We start from the raw sequence: 20,207 nt of genomic DNA, 5'->3' as shown, positions 1-20,207 counted from the left end.
ATACTGTAGTTGTCCCTTGGTGAATGGCTTATTTCATTGAGTTATCATGTCCATATTAATTTTTCCCAGCATCATTTATTGAAAGCATTACTTTTTTATATGTAGTAAAAAACCAAACCTTCATTGGTTTTTTGACTTGATATATCATAGGATAGTTAATAGAAGATACAAGTATATATATCAGAAAGTTCTTATGAGAGATCAATAAGCTTTGGTGTTCAGAGTGGAAGATCATCCTATGATAACTGAAAACCATTGTGACTTCTCTAGATGGTGCATTTATAATATTGGCTTGATAAATGTGTAGCTTCTGGAAATTTTTCTCTGCAATTAATACTAAGTGGTGATTTTGGTTTTTTCCTAGGCATGGAAAAGGAGGTGGTTTGTGTTACGCAGTGGCCGTTTGACTGGAGATCCAGATGTCCTGGAGTATTACAAAAATGATCATGCCAAGAAGCCCATCCGTATCATCGATTTAAATTTGTGTCAGCAAGTCGATGCTGGATTGACATTTAACAAAAAGGAATTTGAAAACAGCTTCATTTTTGATATCAACACTATTGACCGGATTTTCTACTTGGTAGCAGACAGTGAGGAGGAGATGAATAAGTGGGTCCGCTGTATTTGTGATATCTGTGGGTTTAATCCTACAGAAGAAGGTAAGTTCAAGATTTTATTACCCGACTTCAGTTCTCCGTTTTTTGCGATGTGTTTAGAGGTGCCATAAAACTCCTTGTTAATTCAGTTATACACTGTTTTGTTTTGCAATAGGAACCTGACATTTGGGGAAATCGTGGAACTCTTCCTTATTCAGTGTGGACAGAAACTTTTTTTTCCCACAGGCTTGAGAGAGAGAGACTTAACAACCATTGCAGGGCAGTGTATAACTAATTGTCCTGAGGAAGAAGGGGTCGGGAGAACATTCTTAAGTGCATTTATTGAGTTTTGACATTAGTATTAAGTTGGACTATTTAATAGTGTTGATATATGACTGTTTCTACCGATTAAAATGTCAAAAATGTTATGCTTCATCTCAGTTCTTTAGGCATTATTTTAAAAACCACATTAGGTTTTCAAGTTATGAAGTAGCCAAGGTGATTATCAATACCTAGGAAAAGCAAGTGAGAATCAAGCACAAAACACAATGAAAAAGAGCACAGAGAAGGAAGAGGGGGCTCAAGGTATGGATAAGCAGGAGTAGAGGACAGTTTCCCAGGAGAAGAGTTGAGGGTTGCAGGCTTGGAAAGAAGTAATGTTTCCATGTGGGTGGAAACAGCCCTCCAGGTTTAGGCACCTGGGAAGGAAAGAACTCCGAAGTGGAATAGGATCATACTGTGCAGAAGGGCCATGGGTAAAAGAGGCAAAGAGACAGCTGCTTTCAGATCTTGACTTTCCTGGAAAGAGCTCAGCTGAGTGGGTGGGGGGGTCTCAGGTGGAAGTCTTGTTCAGGTACTGTCAGAGCTCTTTGACCACTTAGTCCCTGTCTGCTTCTCTTCCTTTCCAAACATGCACTCAGAACCTGTGTAGGGGACTTCAATATAGATTTAATTTTATAGAGCCAAGAATCAGAAATGAAGGTGTACCGAGGTCTTCAACCCTGGTGTCTTCAACTTGTCCCTTGTATCCCTGAGGGATGCGGTCCAAGATTCCCTAGTGGATGCGTGAAGCACCTGTTCAGGATACTACTGAGGATACCATGAGGTATCATTGTGATGGATCTTCTGTTTAAATCATGTGTCATCTTATAATCGTTTTGTGGTTACTGTTGTTCCATTTTCCTGCTGACTTTTCAATTTGGAATTTGTTTGGGGGACCTAAGAGCGGAATTCCATCTCCATTGCTGCCTGCATAGATTGAGCTGATCTGCAAGGCTGAGTAGAAGTGTCCTTTCATGTTTCTTGGTTCTTTTTATAATCTTCTGAAATATTTTAATAAAGGAAATGAAATGTGTCTTAGAAGATGTTCATTCTTCTTTCAAGGAAGGTGAATGTCTGGTTTTTGGAAGCCTATTCAGTACTGGGTAAAGTTGAGAACTTCCAAAATAAGAATTTCTAAATGTTTGTTTATGAGATTAATTTTGCAAGTTTTAAGGCACAGAGTCTCTGGTTTGTGTGACCAACTTAAAATATTTCTTACCATCCAGGAGATAAATGAACAAGCAATCAGATCTGGGAAGAACAAAAGCTTGGTATACTTTAGAAAATGGATTCATTAGTTCACCAAAATTTGGGTTTGCTAACACTCCATTAGGTTGCAGGTGCTCGTTCAACACACACATATTAGGTGACTAGTTAGGGAGACAGATGGTAAACCTCACTGACATGGAACAGAATATCTAGTGGGAAATTATTTCTTATAAAAAATGTCTAAATAATGCATTACATTTGTTGATGGGTGCAAGTTCATGTGTGTATACTACACGATCTAGTAGATGATCCAGAATTATAATACCTAGTGATAAGTGCCCTGTACTTAGATAAACATAGATGGCAGCAGCTCCTAATTTAGTCCTGAGGGTCAAGAGAAGCTGAGGTAGTTTTAAACTGCTCTGTGACTGTCACCGATCATGTACTGAGAACTCTGGTTTTGTACTTAGCGAAACATTTCATTGATTTTAGAAGTCAGAATCACTCAGTCACAATGTCTGTTTTCACTTTAAAAATGTTCTACCAGTATAAGGAGGGTTGAAGTTTTAAAACTTAAAAGCTTCAGTGACCTTTTTGGTGGCAAACTCACTAGTCGTTACAAAGCACATTAGAAGTATATTTGGGTTGAATGAAATTCTTAACTTTTGAACCTCTTATCAAAACAATATACATAAAGGGTGAGCAATAAAGTATCAATCAGGTTTGATATGTATGGTTTGTGACTTGGTTACCAACGGCAGCTGTGCTAATCACATATCATTTTTATCTGCTCATTAAAACAAGCCCCAGGGACTTTTAATTTGCTAATACTTTCTATAATTAGTTCAGAGCTATATTTATATACAACTGCACTTATGTTTTAGATTGTATTATTTAGATTTTTTACAGCTTCTTCCTGGACATCTGTCCCCAAATAACCTAATTAGAGCTGTTTGTAAAATAGTGAAGTATATATTGAGGTTATAGGAAAAAATTGTATAAAGTGAACTGTTCATCATTATGTAGTATCATAATGAGGTGTACTTCATTGTACTCTACAGTTTAGGTTTTTAATGTATAGTGGCAAAAATGCTATAAAACTAACTACTATACTTCCTTATGCATTTGTAGTATAGACTAAATACCTTTTGAAAAAAAAAAATAGCCTAGCATGAAGAAAGCTTTGAGTGTCAGTTCAATCCCTGACACTACATATATACACACACAGTAAATGAATAAAATAACATCTAAAGATTTGTCTGAAATGCTAACAGCAGCAAATTGCTATAATACTTTGTAATTGTATTCATACAGTTTAATATAAGGTAAGAATCAAAATAGCTTTGTTCTTCCATTAACCTTATTGCCTGGTTTATATTCCCTTTTTTCCAACTAGACCTCTCTGCCCATCATGAACAGTATTTTTGTTTTTACCTAGATCTGTCCCCTGTGCCCTGTGCTCTTCCCATTTTGGAGGGCTGAATATGTTCCCACTTTGAGCTCAAAAAGTGGTCAATAACATGAGATGATTTTCTTCACTGTGCTAGTTTCAGACCAGATGTTGGAAAAAGTAGACTGTGCTTGGATCTCAGTCTGAGAAAATAACTATCCACAATCCCTGTGAGAATAACTAGTTTTTCCCTGAAAACAAAAGGAAAGGGGAAAAATCTGACCTGTGTTTTGATTCCAGGAACCTCTCAAAATATCGTTACCATGTTATTTCCGCTGCCCCAGGTGACCACTGCTATTATTGAATACTCAAAGTGCTGGCAGGCTGTATCTGTTTTTAAATTCTAACTCATTGAACTGTGTGTGGTTCCTATGAATGCTTTTCTTCAGTAGATTTGAGGGTAGAAACTAATTTCTTTTGTTTTTCTTGGAAATGTGCAAATTTATTTTTATTTCCACACCACCAAGGTGGAAGCTGTTAAATCTGCTAAACAAGTCCTGGGAAGCACAGCCCAAGGGCTATAGGAAGCTCACTCAGTTCTCTAAAGGCCTCTGGGCTAATTTTAGGATGCAAGATTAGAAAGTTGCCTCTGAGGTGTTTTTTTTTTTTTAATTTTTTTCAAAATGCCCAGATTATAGTGGCTTAATTAAAAAAATAAAAAGTGTGATTCTCTGTTTTGATATGCTTCCTGATAGACAAGCATTTACGATTATATATACACTTCCTTTCTTAGGAAGCAGTCGTTCTCAATCGAGGACTTTTAAATTTCTTTTTCTTTACTTTTTTATTGAGATTTAAATTGCCACTATGATTAGTATAGATCTTAAATGTATTGTTCAAAATAGCTTTATATATGTATGTCTATTCATAGAGACGTCTGTATAGCTGCCCAGTATTAAGAAATAGAACATTTGCACTCCCCTGAAAGTTTCCTTTCTGCCTCCTCCCAGCAGAGCCCCCACCCAAATGTATTTTTATTTGCCTTTTGCTTTGACTGCCATCCCTTCTTTTTTGCCTATTCTTTATTTATTTCTTTTTTGTGTGTTACTGGGCATCGCACCCAGGCAGGGCCTCACACATGCTCTCTGCCACTAAGCTACATCCCCAACTCTTTTTCTTATTTTTTGAGACAGGATCTCGATTTGCTCAATTTGGAACCCTTCTGCCTCAGCCTCCCAAGAGCAGGGATTACAAATGTGCACTTGAGGCTGAGTTTTACTTTTTTTTTTTTTTTTTTGTACCAGGGATTGAACTAGGGTCATTTAACTACTGAAACACATCCCCAGTCATTTTCTTGAACTTCATATAATGGAACTATTGAGTCAGGCTTCTGTTTTCCAGTATTAAGTCCACAAGACTCATCGAGATTATAGCATGTATGCATTTCTTTTGCAGCATTCCATTGTGTGAATACCACACTTTATGGATCTGTTTGAATGCTGAAGAACATTTGGGTTGTCTTCAGTTTTTAGTTAATATAGCTGCACAGAACATTCTTATGTTTTGGGTTTTTTGGGGGGAGGGGGGTACTGGGAATTGAATCCAGGGCTGCTAAACCATACAGCTATATCTCCAGCCCCTTTTTAATTTTTTTTTTTTTTATTTTGAGAAAGATTTCATTAAGACCTTAGGGCCTTACTAAATTGCTGAGGTTGATCTTGAACTTGAGATCTTCCTGCCTCAGCCTCTCAAGTCACTGGGATTACAGGTGTGCCTCACCATGCCTGTCTTACATGTCTTTTGATAGATATGTCTAGTAAGTTCTTTGGGTATATACGCATGAGTAGAAATGCTGCATCCTAGGATAGCTATAGATTTAACCTTAGCAGATTCAGTAGCTTTAATTCTCCAAAGCCGTTGTACTGATTGCTTTCCTACCTGCAGAGTATGAGAATTCCAATTATTGCACATTGTTACCAACATTTGTTACAGTCAGCCGTTAATTTCAGTCATTCTAGTGGGTGTGCCATGATATCTCATGGCTTTAATTCACATTTGCTGGAGGACTAATTCAATCAAAGCTTGAGTTTGTTTTTTTCTGTTTTATTACACACTTTCAAGCTACTGTCTCTGAGATCTTGGTTCACCGAATGTCCAGTGTTGGGGCCCAGGCAACTAGATCTCTAAAATTCCCCCAAGAGATTCTGATACCATCATATCTCTAGATAAGTATTATGGCATTTGCCAGGATTGCCTAACAATTTGAAGTCTCTAAGAATGTTTTTGCAGTCTATTGAAGAGAGACATGACAAATAAGATCTTTTTTCTACTTGACACATTAAACATATTATGTAATAATTTAAGTCTTTAATAGTTGGATTAAATAAGCTGAAGAAACTGCAGTTGGTTTCACCAACAGTTGCTACTGCTGCTGCTTCTTGTTGCTATCCATTTGTCAGATTTACCTTTATAAAATGTTCTTCCATAAAAATGGTGTATTCATTCAGGGCTGGGACTGTGGATCAGTGGTAGGGTGCTCGCCTAGCACTTTCGAGGCCCTGGGTTCAATCCTCAGCACCACATATAAATAAAGGTATTGTGTGCAACTACAACTGAAAGTAAAATAAGTATTTTTTTTTTAAACAAATGGTATATTCAGAAGTGAGAAGATGGTTGGTTATATTAGTGTTAATGATAATGAATACTCTTTATAGACTCTTATTTTCCAAGTGATACATAGACCTATTCAAAATTATTCTTTTTTAAGAAATATTTTTTGTTGTTGTAGATGGACACAATGCCTTTATTTATTTATTTATTTTTAATTTGGTGCTGAGGATCGAACACATACTAGGCAAGTGCTCTACCACTGAGCCACAACCCCCATCCCAAAATGCTTCTTCTTAAAAGAAAAATTTTACAGCACACCAGATAAATCAGTAATCAGTAGATACAGAATAACCTTGACCTATTTACCGTTAATTGCAATTATAAAAGTAAGACTTTCACAATAAAACAAATAGAAAAAAAAAAACCCACAAATTTTGTATCAGCAGACACAGCCCACCCTCAGAGGAAACACTCTCATCTGGTCTCCTGATAAGAACAGAGGAGCAGCTCCACAGTTTCATGACTGCATGCTCAGATGCAGTAAGTCAGTGGTTAAAAATTAACCTATGCATCAACTCCGCAAAATTCTACTTTACCAGTGAAGAGAGTAGAATTATTTCCTACTTGTGTCATTTCATTTTGTTAAATGAGTAATTCTTTTGAATATTCAGAAGCATTATCTAGCCTCCCCAACTTCTTGAGGGACCCTAACAGCAGACATGATGACTCCAAATAGGATAAAACTAAAGCTGAGGGTAGAGTGGCGTGAGCCAGTTTCTAATGTTTTGGATCTCATCAAATCATAATCTACTTCTCTCCACTGAAAATTTGTCCACTGAAAGGCTTTCCTTCGCAATGTTTATTAGCTTTCTAAGTATATTTCAATTAGGACTTCACTCCAGTAGCTTATTAGGCCTTTAATGAATGTTCATTATACTCTTCACGTCTTCTGAATTACGAAGTAGGAGATTATTTTTCATGCTCAAGCAAACCCTAAACCAATGTTTGGTTCTTAGAAGCTTGATACTAGCCTTCCTTAGAGCAGTAATTCAGAGGCGTGAGCAAGGAGGGGAACAGAATGGCCTGTTCCATTATTTGTGGTGTAGAGATAGGTACAAGTCAACATGTTTATAAGGTGAACAGAAGTTTTTTTGTCTTAGGCCAGTCATTAAACTACAGGGAGAAATTGTCAGAGAACATTTAGACACTGTACATTGCTTGTATTAAAATAATGCAGAGCTGAGTTATAGTCAAATTAACATGACTGAAAAGAACCCAGAGACCAGAATGTTGAAGATGTTGTGTTTTCTGAGCCCAGGTGGTAGAGTGGTTTCCTCGGCCCTGTTGAAGTCTTGTTTGTGCCAGTATTGTCTGCAAGGGGAGGGGGTGGCTGTTAATGGATGTTTAAAGGTCTTTTCTTTCATGAGCTTGCTCGTGAACATCATGGGAATTTTTCTCCAGCTCTTTGCCTCTTTTAATGTTCATGCAGTATATAAATGAGATAATTTTGAAAAAGGAACCTTTAAATCCCAGGTCTCTTTAAAGAGGTTAAAATGCTCTGATCATTCATAGGTAGGAGATATGGAAGGTTAGAAATGAGATGGTCCCGTTGTGTTAATAAAATAAGGTCAGACTGTGGTTTCCTGGCCGGGTGGATTTTCTTTTCCCACTTAAGATGAATCACTTAATTCATTTAGGGTTTAGCCATCAAGTTTAGAAAAAGTATTAAAGGAAAAGTGTATCTATAAAAACAGTCACTAAAATTCATATGATTTTTATAGAGTTTTATAGAGTTTTATAGATTGTCATTGTTTAGTTTTATTTTGTTTTGGTGAGATCTAAAAATTGAGCTAGATTACTGAATTTTTCTGTGCCTCTACTATAGAGGAAAAGAGAAGCATATAAAATACACTTGTGGATACAACCTGTAGGATACAGTTAACTGCCTTCTCCTTTCTTCCTTCCTAGTGTTGTATGTATTTTTCTTAAGCTTGCCTTTAAAAGGTAGATATTTTTCATGGCTCTCTTAAATCCAGAGGGATTTACTCTGAGTCACTATTTAATCTCTAGCATTTTAAATCTCCTTGAATTAAATCTGTGTATTCACAACCTCATCAAAAGAGTGGAACATTTCAGAAGGTATGTTATATACATTGCTTTGTAACCAGCCTAGGTTGTTAGACAGGACAACAAGAGTTTGTGAGTACCCACTGAAATCATGACATCATTATGTAAGTGTCCAAAAATTTACTCTAACCATTTCTGTTCTCATCCTCCTGAAAAAGAAAGAATTTATTAACTCCTGACCTAAGGTGTTAGAGTTTGTTAGGTGAGCCTGTAGGAAGACTTGACCTTACCTGGAACATCACAAAGATTAAAAAGTCAGAAATTAGTTCGGCCTGTTTGCTCAGACTATATTCTCTAACTGAAAGAAGTTTTCAACCCTTTTGAGCACCCAGAAGGGCTCACGGAGTTCTCGAGAAGCAGGTAGAGGAGTTGGAAAAGTCTCTTGCTCTAATCTCTTCTGGTTTGACCGAGAGAAGGTGCTCAGGGAGTTTCTACCTCAGATTGAAACATCCCCCTCCCCGAACGTGTGTTTCTGAACCTCTGTTTGCTATTGAGTCACAACTGGGGATACAGTTACATTTAGACCTCACAATTAGAAACCTGCCTTCAGCACCTGAAAGAGTTGTAAAATGAGCTAAATAGTCTTGTCTATGCTGTTTATGGGAATATTATAGTTAAATACATAAGGACATTATCACAAGCAAGTATCTAAAGAAGACAGTGTACAGTGATCCCTTCTCTGGTGAATGCCTAGGTCAGGTGACCTCGATCCCATTTGATAGAACATTAATTCCCTTACCTCTTTTAACATCTTTCACATAATGTTTTGTTGAAAAAAAAAAAGTCAATTTTAACTCAGCATTTTCTGTGCAAACATGCACAGGCGACAAACAAATTTGTTTATTTATATCTGGAACATTTACCTTTTTCTGGGTTATTTATAGCCTTGTATTCCTCACCAAACTAACAGAGTATATTCCTTCTGGGCCCTTAAAATTATACTTGGTTATGTCAGTAATTATAGAGGGATTTTATTTCTAGATTTTCAACTTGTTTTCAAATTATCTCCTTCTACACAATGTAGTTAGCTATTTTCATGTGTCTTTTCAGAACATGGTTAAGGACTTAATAAAGTACTTCTCCTCCACTTTCCTGAAAACGCTCCTTGTGCCCACTAACTGGCAGAGAAAGCCATGAGCTAAGAGACGGGGTGAAGCCTTAAAGAAGCCCTTTCCCTGGTCATGAACAGAATCCATCAGTCTCAGAATTAAAACTGTTTCTCCCTAGTCCTGCCAGAAGTATAAAGCAAAGACGAGCAGTAGAATAAACGAAAGAGGAAAAGCAGCCCTGGGACTCAGCAGCATGTCACCGTGTCACCAAACAGGTCTCCAGCTTAGGAAGTGACATGATTTTTATCAGGGGGAAAAAACTTGCCTCGAATGCACAAGGCCCTGGGTTTGTTCCCTGGCACCACAAATAAATAAGTAAATAATCTGTCTCTTCTGCTAAGATTGTAGAGCACTTTCATTCAGTAACCATAAAACTAAAGATCGTCTAAGTTGAGATTTTTAGAGCCCCTGGTACATTTTCGATCTCCTTGACATGAACAAATCTCTTCCTAAATGTTTCCATTTGGTAGTGTTTGTTTTAACTGACTTTGTCATGGTTATTCTGTTTTGGTGTGCTGAAGTAATTTCTCTCCAAACTTAAGGTAGTTTTGCTTAATAACAACAACAACAACAGAAAAATGTTCTTAAAATGGGACGGACAGTGAGAGTTAAACTTTGGCATTGCAGATCCCGTGAAGCCACCTTGCGGCTCCGTGCAAGCATCAGCTGATTCACCTTTTGCTATAAATACGGCACCACCATCTGCCCAGGTGGATCCATCCTCCACAGCTCTACCTCCTTCCTATCAGCTAATCAGCCTTCCACCACACCCGGAAACTCTTGGCATCCAGGAGGATCCTCAAGACTACCTCTTGCTGATCAACTGTCAAAGCAAGAAGCCTGAACCCACCAGGTAAGTCGTCTGTGCCTCTGTGTGTGCGTGCGTGTGTGCGTGTATGTGTGTACATTTTAAAATCTTACATTTAAACTTTTCAACCTTGACTTGAAGGCTTGAAAGCATTGTATTTCAGGCCTATATCCCTCCATTAATGATTTCTGATATTCAGGAGGTTTTATTGAAGAAACATAATCTAAGCTGTCTGTGGCAGACACTTGTACTTCCAAGACTCTTGGGAAGACAGGCTACTGTTTCAGTCTTTCTTAGAGACTTGCAGTATTACTTGCTTAACAGAGTTCACTGATTTGTAAATGGTGATCTTGCTCCATTTCTTATATGATTATAAACCAGCCATGGGTCATCTTTTGTTTCTGAAGAAGGAGAGGAATACCTACTACTAGAAGATTTTGAAAGCAAAACGATTCCATTGCAGTGAGTGTGTTGTAGTTCTTTTGGTCTGTGTGAGCAATTATTCTTACAGGTAAAATCCCAATATGGCAGATTCTATGGAATTATAAAATTGGAGTTTAGAGAAATTTGATGATATTACATGTAATGCTTAAAGCAATGAAACTTTCAAATCTTTATACCAAACATTGAAGCAGCACTTAGCCCAAACCTTGACCTATCAAATTTCTAAGTAGAAAGAAGCATATGGATTGCGGTGCTTGACCACAGGGGCCATAAGTCCTTCCCCAATCCCTGCGTAGCCTGCCATCTCCCTCCCTCCTCCCACACTTCTCTCCTCTTACAAGCTGTAAGGTAATTTTAATTTGATCATCCTTGACCTTTGATGTTGTGGTTGGAGGCTTAAAGTGACAGAGGGAGTTTGAGACAGTTGTTTTACTCTTTTAAAAGAAGCAAGAAAAGGATCTCTGCCATTAACAGCCATGTGACCATTAGTGACATCACCATCAAGTGGTATATTTATGAGCAGTATAAAAGTGGGGTGACTTGCATATTAGACTGAAAGGTGTTTTTGAAACAGTTGTGGCATTCTACTGTCATGTGTAACTAATTAGAACAAATTTTAAAAATTAAAAAAAGCTGTAAGTTTTTAAGTCTTATTGCTTTTATGACATAAAAAGCTTTCATTTAAAAAGCCATTATTAACAAAAATTTAAGTAGAGTTTGTTAAAATCCACATAATAGTTTCTGCAAACTATTTCCCAAGGCGACAGAAGCCTCTCACAAGCATTCCAAAGATGGTTTTTTATATATTTGTTGTAATGGGATTTTACCTGTAAGAGCAAGAAAATTCTGTAAATCAACACTAGTTAACAATATCAAATTCTAACTTGATTGTGCCTGTTTGCCGTGAGAATTTAAAATTACACACTTGCAACTTTGTTTCCTGTGCTACTAACAAAGATTTTACTTCTGGAAATTCACTTTTTAAAGCCAACAGCAAAATGACAGGTTTCAGAACATTTTTTTTTTCCTTATGTTAGTGTCTTTCATTGATTTCCCTGGTTTCAGAGTGTTTCTTTTGCAATGTAAATTATGCTTCAAATTATGCTTTAAATCATCACCCAGATATATTTTGCCATCAGTATTTTGTAGGAGTGACAGTAAGACACAGTCCCCTCAGATACAGTCGCCTTTGGAGTTTGTAAGTGAAGCTTATTAAGAAGTCCAAGAATAGAAGCATTAATTGTTTATAGGTAAAAACTCATGTTTAGTGCCCCCAGCTCAGACAAGAGCTCCTCCAGGAAGTATTTCCCCAAACTTGTAGGTTAGATTAAATGTCTTTCTTGAGTTTTTGTGCTCAAATGGTTTCCCTATATCTCTGTTTTATCATAGTATTGGAAATAGCTTGGTAGTTTTATTTTTCTCCACTAAACATTAAGTGACAGTAGGAAGTTTTGCTTACCACTAATTATACCCCTCACGTCTTTTAGCTTCGCCATTCATGAAAATTCTAGATTATGCAAATTTTAGATTATGCATAGGTGCATTCAAAATTCCATCAAGGAATGGTCTAAGTGTTTCTAAGATGAAGAAAACAGTGAGAAATCTCTTCAGAAGAGTAGGGTTTGACCTGAACCTAGTTGGTGTAAGAAAAGGAGCATATCATTGGTAATTCATAAGAAAATTTCTTGGGGTAAAAGAGATGTGAGCACAGTAGAAAGAAGATGAAAGCAGAGCCTGCTTGGGAAGAGGTTTGATTTGGGGAGGAAGAGGACATGGAACGTGGAGCCAAGTTATATTTGTGGCTTTGTAGTTCCCACAGCCTGGAGGGACCTCATGGGTTTTCCATTGAGGATTTGAATAATGTAAAAACTCTATTTTGAAAATATGTCTCATAGCAATGTGGTCTGCTGGATGGATTGGAAGAGGGAGACACTAGGGGGAAGGCCACTTAGGAAGGTTCAGTACAGTAGATGTCACCAGAACTAAATGAACCCAGAATTCACCAAGAATACACAAGTAGAAATATCAGTTTGAAAATATGGAACTCAGGATCTGGGGAGAATACGCGATTTGTCAGCATTTAGAGAAGAAAGTAAATGTATGAAAAACAGGGTTTTTCTAGCAGCATGAGTGATGACTAAAGGCCTGGACTCTGCTGGCCATTCCCATCTGGAAAGGCACAGGGGGCGGGGCTAGTCACTGAAGAGAGGGCAGTGATCAGGGAAGGAGAAGAAACATTGGGTTAGCACAGTGTGGGATCTCTGACACCCTGGGGTGAGCGTTTCAGTGGGTAAATATACTATACAATGCCGAGGTTACTAAGCAATTAGGGAAGATAAGCACTTTTTTAAAAATCTCAAGTTATTTAGAAAAAGAGTTTAAATTCCTGCAGGACTTTGGACAACATGTATGGGTAGTTCAGGTATCTTGTTTGTGTGGTCAGCTTCATCATGGCTTAAACCAGTTTTGTGATACCTCAGAATACAGAGATGGAAAATGTACCCAAAGCAGAAATACTCTCAAATGAGAAATATCGAGGTTAATTATCATCTGGAGTTGGTGAACTCTACCTCATGTATTTTGATCCTCTCGTAGAGTTAACTATAAATTTATTAAAGGAAATTAGGATAAGGGAAGATATGGGAAACCCATTAAGTTGCCACCTCCTTATGGGTCTCGGTGGATTTCCTCAGTACCAGGCAATCATTTGGCGTTTAGTTCTACAGAGTCACAGATTTGTCACCGGCAGGTTCCAAAGCCGTGGATCAACTTGATGAACTGGACGGGCACCAGGTGTCTGCATGTTCTGATAGGAAACTTCTCTTGTCCCTGTGCCTTCTTCATTTTCCTTTCCCAGACACTCATAATATCTAATGCAGGGTTTTAGGGACAGTGGCTTTTTGTTTTGTTCTTTTTTGTTTTTATGGTGCTGGGGATTGAACCCAGGGCCCTATGCATGTGAGGCAAGCACTTTACCAACTAAGCTATATCCCCAGCCCAGGAATGGTGGTTCTTATGTGTGAATTTCATAGGGAGCCTTGGGGAAGCGGGCAGGTATAGGGAAGAAATTACTACGCTGCTGGTGGTTTGTGGTGGTGGTTTTGTTGTCTTGTAATCATACAAAAACTAAAGAACATTTGTGCTTTAAATCTACAGATCACACAAAAACAATCTAATGGGGGATAAGAACAGATGTTTTGATTGCTAAGCTCTGAATATGTTTACCAAAACTGCGTTCTTATTCTTGACCATGTTATATTTTGTCATTAACACTTTTCCTGTAGAACCCACGCCGATTCTGCAAAATTCACCTCTTCTGAAACAGACTGCAATGATAACGTCCCTTCTCATAAAAATCCTACTTCTTCCCAGAGCAAACATGGAACGAATGGCCTTTTTCAGCAACAAATGATGTGTGATTCTCCACCGTCACGTGCTATGTCTGTCTCTGTGGACTCCAGTCTTTACAACCTGCCCAGGAGTTACTCTCACGACCTTTTGCCAAAGGAGTCTCCATCGAGTACTGAAGCAGATGGAGAACTTTATGTTTTTAACACCCCACTGGGGACATCCAGTGTAGAGACTCAAATGAGGCACGTTTCTATTAGTTATGACATTCCTCCAACACCTGGTAATACTTACCAGATTCCACGGACATTTCCAGAAGGAACCTTGGGACAGACATCCAAGCTAGACAATATTCCAGATATCCCTCCACCTCGGCCACCGAAACCACATCCAGCTCATGACCGATCTCCTGTGGAAATGTGCAACATCCCTCGCACGGCTTCAGACACTGACAGTAGTTACTGTGTCCCTACCACAGGGGTGCCGCCGTCACGTAGTAATACCATTTCCACCGTGGATTTGAACAAATTGCGAAAAGGTCAGCTTTAGTTAGTTTTTACCTTACTAGAGGTTAATGACAGAGAATCTGTTTTTCCAACTAATTGTTCTTTTAAGTGTAGTATGGTGTTCAGTGGTAGCCTATTTTTTCCTTCAGCTCTGCAGAAAGAGCTGGTGTAGCCAAGATCTGAGAGTCTCAGTGGACCAGGGAAGGCTATGTGTGCAAGAGTGTGTGTGTGTGTGTGTGTGTGTGTGTGTGCGCGCGCGCGCGCGCGTGCGTGCCCTCTCGTGTGCTCTGCTGGATGGGAGCAAGCTGGAGCTGCCCACTCGTGGAGAGGATGGCCCTCTTGATGCCTCTCCCGCTTTCCCTGCTCCTGGGTGCATAGGCTGTCTGCTAAAACAGGAACAGGAAATGGACCAGCCACGAAGCCTCTCCAAGCTTACTCTTTCCTGTGTTTGTGTGCCATTATGGTCACTTCTGTGTCACATCTGGGCTCTGTTTCCTTCCTTCCTCTGTAAGCAGTTTTCATGTCGTGTCTAGCAGGTGATCATTCTGTTACAATCAAGCCCTTGTGCATTTTGTTTCTTTGAGGTCTATCTGATTCCACAGTTCTGCACTCTCCTCTTATCACTGGTCACTACAGTTACTGCTTGTGACTGTTACTTTTCTTACACCTTCTCAAAGAGCCTGCAGTCAGAAATTAGAGCCCTTAAACGGTTGGGGAAATGGGTTTGGGTTATTCTCTGAGATTCTTCAAGTCCTAAATATAGAAAGCCCAAGTTTTTCATGCACATACTCTTTAAAACGATGTAGTAAAATCTCACATTAGAGTTTTTCTGGCTAGCTTAAAAAAGAAAAAGATTTAATGTATCCTAAGAAATATTTTGTCAGTACTTACTTCTCATTCAGTACCAGTTTCTAAATCTCTTCTTCATGCATTTGGGTAGCCTAGTTATAAGTTAGTGAGATAGAAGTTAGGCCAAAGGTTCAATCTCATAATCAGATGTGGATGTTGTTTGTCATATAAGTAATGTGTCTGCATTTTCTGGTAGTTTTGTGTGCCAGTGTGAAGTAACATTCTGTGAGCATCCCTCTAAATCAGGGTGTGCAGAGAAAGAAAGAGAATAGATCGTTCCTGATTGCCCTGAGCAAGGCAAAGATGGAAAATGCTGATATAGTTTGTTCTTTATTCTAGATGCTAGTTCTCAAGACTGCTATGATATTCCACGAACATTTCCCAGCGATAGATCTAGTTCACTTGAAGGCTTCCATAACCACTTCGTAAGTATACATGACCTTAGCATTGTTGAGTGTATTTCATTGTCAGAGTCTTCCCACTAAGTACCTTGAGACTCATTGAGATCACAAAATGAAAGTACCTTCAGATTCATTGAATGGATGTGACAGTTGTATTTTCATGTTTGACAATGGTTTTTATTTATTAAAAGAAATGTATGTGTGTTTTAGAAAATCAAAAATGTGTTGACAGTGGGAAGTGTTTCAAATGATGAACTGAATGAAAACTACGTCCCAATGAATCCCAACTCGCCTCCACGACAGCATTCCAGCAGTTTCACAGAACCTATTCAGGAAGCCAATTATGTGCCAATGACTCCGGGGACATTTGATTTTTCTTCATTTGGAATGCAAGTGCCTCCTCCTGCTCATATGGGCTTCAGGTCCAGCCCAAAGACCCCTCCCAGAAGGCCAGTTCCTGTTGCAGACTGTGAGCCACCCCCAGTGGATAGGAACCTCAAGCCCGACAGAAAAGGTAAGAGGAACATGCCAAGTGAGAGGATTGGGGAGTGTGCTAAGTTAGAGCTGAAGTTAGCGTCCTGAAATATTTCCTCTACCTTGGACATCAGTTTACAAAGCAGTACTGCTGTTTATAGATTAGCAACTTGCACTGATGCCCAGGTGAGATTTGTAAATCTCTCATCCCTATGTCAAGATTACAAACTTATTAAAATACCCAAAGGAATACCCAGGCAACAGGGGAGAATTAGGAGAAACTGGAATGCCCTGCCCCCTCTATATGGGGTTATGACTTGACTCATACTCGGCTGCAATCTTTTTTTTCTTCTTTCTTCACGTTATATATTTAATGGGAGGAAATAAAATGTTATATAAACAGTCTGATATATAAAATGTTATTTTTTAGATCATACATTTTAAATCTCTGCATGTTCTTGTGATGCTTCCTAAAGTAGCTTTTAACTGGATTTATTAGTAGATCCTGGGGTGGGAAGCTCTAACTGATTCAGATTCAAGTCAAGTTGGCAACATCTTTTCTAGCTTTGAGGGTGTCTGCCATCCCCCCTGTGGATCTCCTGGCAACTGCAGGTGACAAAGTGACAGATGCTATGGCAGAGACTTGTGAGCCATCTGAGCAGATGAGAGGGAGCCTAGAGACTGGTCCCAAGATGGCCTGAAATCCTTTTTTGACTTCCGAAGCTGTGGGCTCATACCAGCAAATCTCCTGGTGTAACAAGAGAACCCAGAAATCTAGGATTTTGTGTGTATTATCTCTTGATGATACAGAGATTATCAGACCAAGCCCAACACTTCTACAAGGTGTACATGGCCTTTAATTGCTACATGGTGTAACCTCTTCTTCAGAGAGTACACAATCAAATCAGATTTAGGATTATTTACGACATTTGACGTAATTACAGCTTTCTATCTACCCATGTAACAACTTTTTAAAAATTAGTTTGCCTTGGCTGGGGAATAAATAAATGCTTCTAGTCTACTCTTTTTACTGGACATCATAAGTAACATTAAATTCTATAGCATAGTTCATTAAAAGCTCTCAGTAAAAGAAACTTTTTAGCCAAGTTGGGTAATATCTACTCAGGTTTTCAAAATTTATGTGTAAGTTATTTAAACACAAACAACCTGCTTCTGTTGCAGCATGCTGTTGGTGTGACTTAATCTTGACAGCCAAATAAATTAGCATCCAGGTGATGAGTGATACAGCTTCTGGCTTAGTGCAGGGGTTGTCAGCACGTTGAAAAGCCTCCTGTGCTATATGCAATTTTTAAAGAATATGTAATGTTTGTGTATATTTCTCATTAACTAGATTATTAGTACTAGTTTTAATTAAGTTCCAGTTGAGGAGACCAGTGAGTAGCAATCAGACTAGCTTAAGAAAAATGTTTTGGTTTGATTTTGAAGTAGGGGTGTAACGATGCTGGAAGAAGGCTCTAAGGGGAAACTGAGACCATCCTGTGTCCTGCTCTCCCTGCGGTCCGGCTCCTGGGAAGTCTTGGCCTCTGCTTTGTTCTCTCTAGCATTCTCCCCTTCTTTTCTTAACTCTTAACTCTTTGTCCTCCACCGGAAGAGAGGTGTGCTTTCAGAAAGCTTTGGCCTGGAGCGCCCCCTGTGGCCTCTGTTCTGCCCCCTGGCTTCTTCTTAGGAGCACTTGCAGCACCCATTCAGCTTCCAATTGCCTCCTTCGTTATTCAGTCCCTTTGGATGGCTTAGACATGATGGGGTTGCTCTAATGTGACTGTATATAAATAAATATATAGCCCTCCAGACTTGAAGTTAAAATACCTCTTATTGCTGACTTTATCATGTGAGTGCGCTGTAACCAGGAAGGAAGACTGAAATTCTGAAAAATACACCATCTCTAATTAATGGAGGCCGATTCCCATGGTAACTGTCGTGATCCCACTAATTTGACGTTTCACACTGGGCCACGTGATAGATTAAGGTCAGCCCACAGACTGACTGCTGATGGCTCAGGTGTCTACCTGGGGACCCTGAGCTGTGAAGAAAGAGGTTAGGGTGTGTGTGTCGGGGGTTTTTATTCAGTAATATTTGCTTCTGTTTCTCTTGGTCTTCAGTTGTCTCTGATTCTTATTGTAGACCTTAGTCAGATTCTTCTTTGCAGACAGTATACAAAAAGCATTTCTAGACATGGATGAATTTATAGTACATTTGTAGATCTTGGAAGGATTGAGATACAGCATCATGACCTCTGAAATATTGAAATGTCTTTTTAAACGTTAACCTGGGGCTTTCCGCGTTTACCTTGGTTCGTGATGGCAGCAGCACTCTACATTCAACCCCAGACTTAACAGTTTTTTATCTTGCGGTCCCACGTAATGTGGAGGTGGTTCAGTCTGGGGAAGGGTACAAGGCTCTATGTCTGATTTAGCCTGTGTTTCCCATATTATTTCATAAGTGGCCACTTTTTGATTCACAATTGTGTCTCCTGGTGAATGCAGTGAAAGTGCCATGCACTGCAGTACATGAGAGTTCAGTTGTCCTAGTTCTTCCAGTCAACGGTTCTCTGTCACTTGTCGAGATTGTGTTCATTTTTAAAAAAAAATTAGCAGGGAGAGAAAAAGGCCTGCTGGTGTAGCTCGGTGTTAGAGCACTTGCCTAGCATCTACAAGGCCCTCGGTTCCATCCCCAGCATCATAAAAATCAACTGATCTATTAATTTAATTAAAATTATCTGAACCATTCAGAGTCCACCCTGAACTCACTGGTCGGATTATTTGTTTGATATATTTGCTTAGTTACAAAATGAACTGGTAAAGTGTGCCCAGATTAAAACACCCGTATAGTTTTTAGCAAAACCAGGAGCTGTTTTAGTTAAATAGTAAAGAGGTAACTCAAATCATACTATTAAAATTTTTTTTTCTTTTCCTTATACCTTTATACTTTGAAATAAATATAATACAAGAAAGGAGGCATGAGAAAATACTTAATGTGGCAGGGAAAGCTTTGTAAAGTTATAACCATTAAAGAAAACATTGTTGAAACCCAAATTCAGATCTCAGAGCCAAGTTTATCCTTGAATCAAAACTGTAAAACCAACTGTCTTACTTGGTTGTGAAATCCTTCTCATTATTCATTAGCATCAGATGAGTGTTTTAATTTCAAATTCTGTGACATCAGATGAATGACTTAATCTGTTTTCCAGTGTCTCTTTTTAAGTGAAACTCATAAGAAAACCTTTCTGTGAAATATGGCTCAATTAGTTTTGGAGCCCCATAATACTAGTTTGACACCCAGGATAACTGAGTTTTGTGATTTTTCTTCTTAGAAAGGGCCTACAGCAAGTGAGTGACATTCTGGTCTTGTTTACTAGCCCATTTTAGACATCAGCTGCTGTAGTTTGGAGCACATATGAGTTTTTCAAATACTTCTGAGTAACTGAAACTGCAGAAATACATTCAGTGCTGATATCTGATGTTTTATCAGGAACCCTTGGCTGTCATCCAGTGCATGGTAGCTACATTTTCATCAGACTCTTTCTGTAACTCTAGTACTTACTGTGTACCAAACGTTACATATATTAATAGAAGAGGAACATGTTTAGCATATTGTGTAAAATGCTGGGAAAGCAGATACATCACAAGGACAGGACAGATTGTTTTGATTACTTCAACTCAAAGTTTTATTTTTCTACTGGAAAAGTAATTTTGTAAAGTTTGGAAATTTTTTGTAAGATTACCTAGCATGTTTTCTCAAACGAAGTCATTATATAGATGTACCTAAATGTACCCACGCCCCATCACCCTCATCCTGCCTCTAACACGATACAGCATCTATCTGAACACCAAATGCAGTCTTTATATTTTATTCAATTTTGTTTATTCATGCCATGCCGCTCTGTAGTAGCTTAGAACATTAGTTATGGTGTTGATTTTTAAAAAGCAGTGCAGGATTTCTTATGGTATTTTTGTACCTGGTTTGGTTAAAGTATGTTCAGGTCTGCGACCTTACC

The 20,207-nt window shown here is 38.6% G+C and overlaps 1 protein-coding gene across 7 annotated transcripts in view; it reads left to right on the top strand.

Annotated features, from left to right (window-relative positions):
* The window catches only part of Gab1 (GRB2 associated binding protein 1), a 117,030-nt gene that overhangs the window by 73,700 nt on the left and 23,123 nt on the right, over nucleotides 1-20,207 (top strand). For 5 of the 7 annotated variants that reach the window (XM_040293262.2, XM_040293263.2, XM_040293264.2 and 2 more), the window contains exons 2-7: nucleotides 365-659; nucleotides 9,990-10,215; nucleotides 10,552-10,632; nucleotides 13,899-14,500; nucleotides 15,657-15,742; nucleotides 15,929-16,232. In XM_040293262.2, coding sequence (XP_040149196.2) covers nucleotides 365-659; nucleotides 9,990-10,215; nucleotides 10,552-10,632; nucleotides 13,899-14,500; nucleotides 15,657-15,742; nucleotides 15,929-16,232 — 1,594 coding nt within the window. The remainder of the gene's footprint in view (nucleotides 1-364; nucleotides 660-9,989; nucleotides 10,216-10,551; nucleotides 10,633-13,898; nucleotides 14,501-15,656; nucleotides 15,743-15,928; nucleotides 16,233-20,207) is intronic. The other 2 variants (XM_005327558.5, XM_005327559.5) reach the window with 1 other exon arrangement.

The sequence above is a fragment of the Ictidomys tridecemlineatus genome, chromosome 9 (genome assembly GCF_052094955.1).
Source record: "Ictidomys tridecemlineatus isolate mIctTri1 chromosome 9, mIctTri1.hap1, whole genome shotgun sequence".
Classification (NCBI taxonomy): Eukaryota; Metazoa; Chordata; class Mammalia; order Rodentia; family Sciuridae; genus Ictidomys; species Ictidomys tridecemlineatus.
The sequence above is the reverse complement of the archived record's forward strand: the minus strand, read 5'-3'. Positions and strand labels throughout refer to the sequence as shown.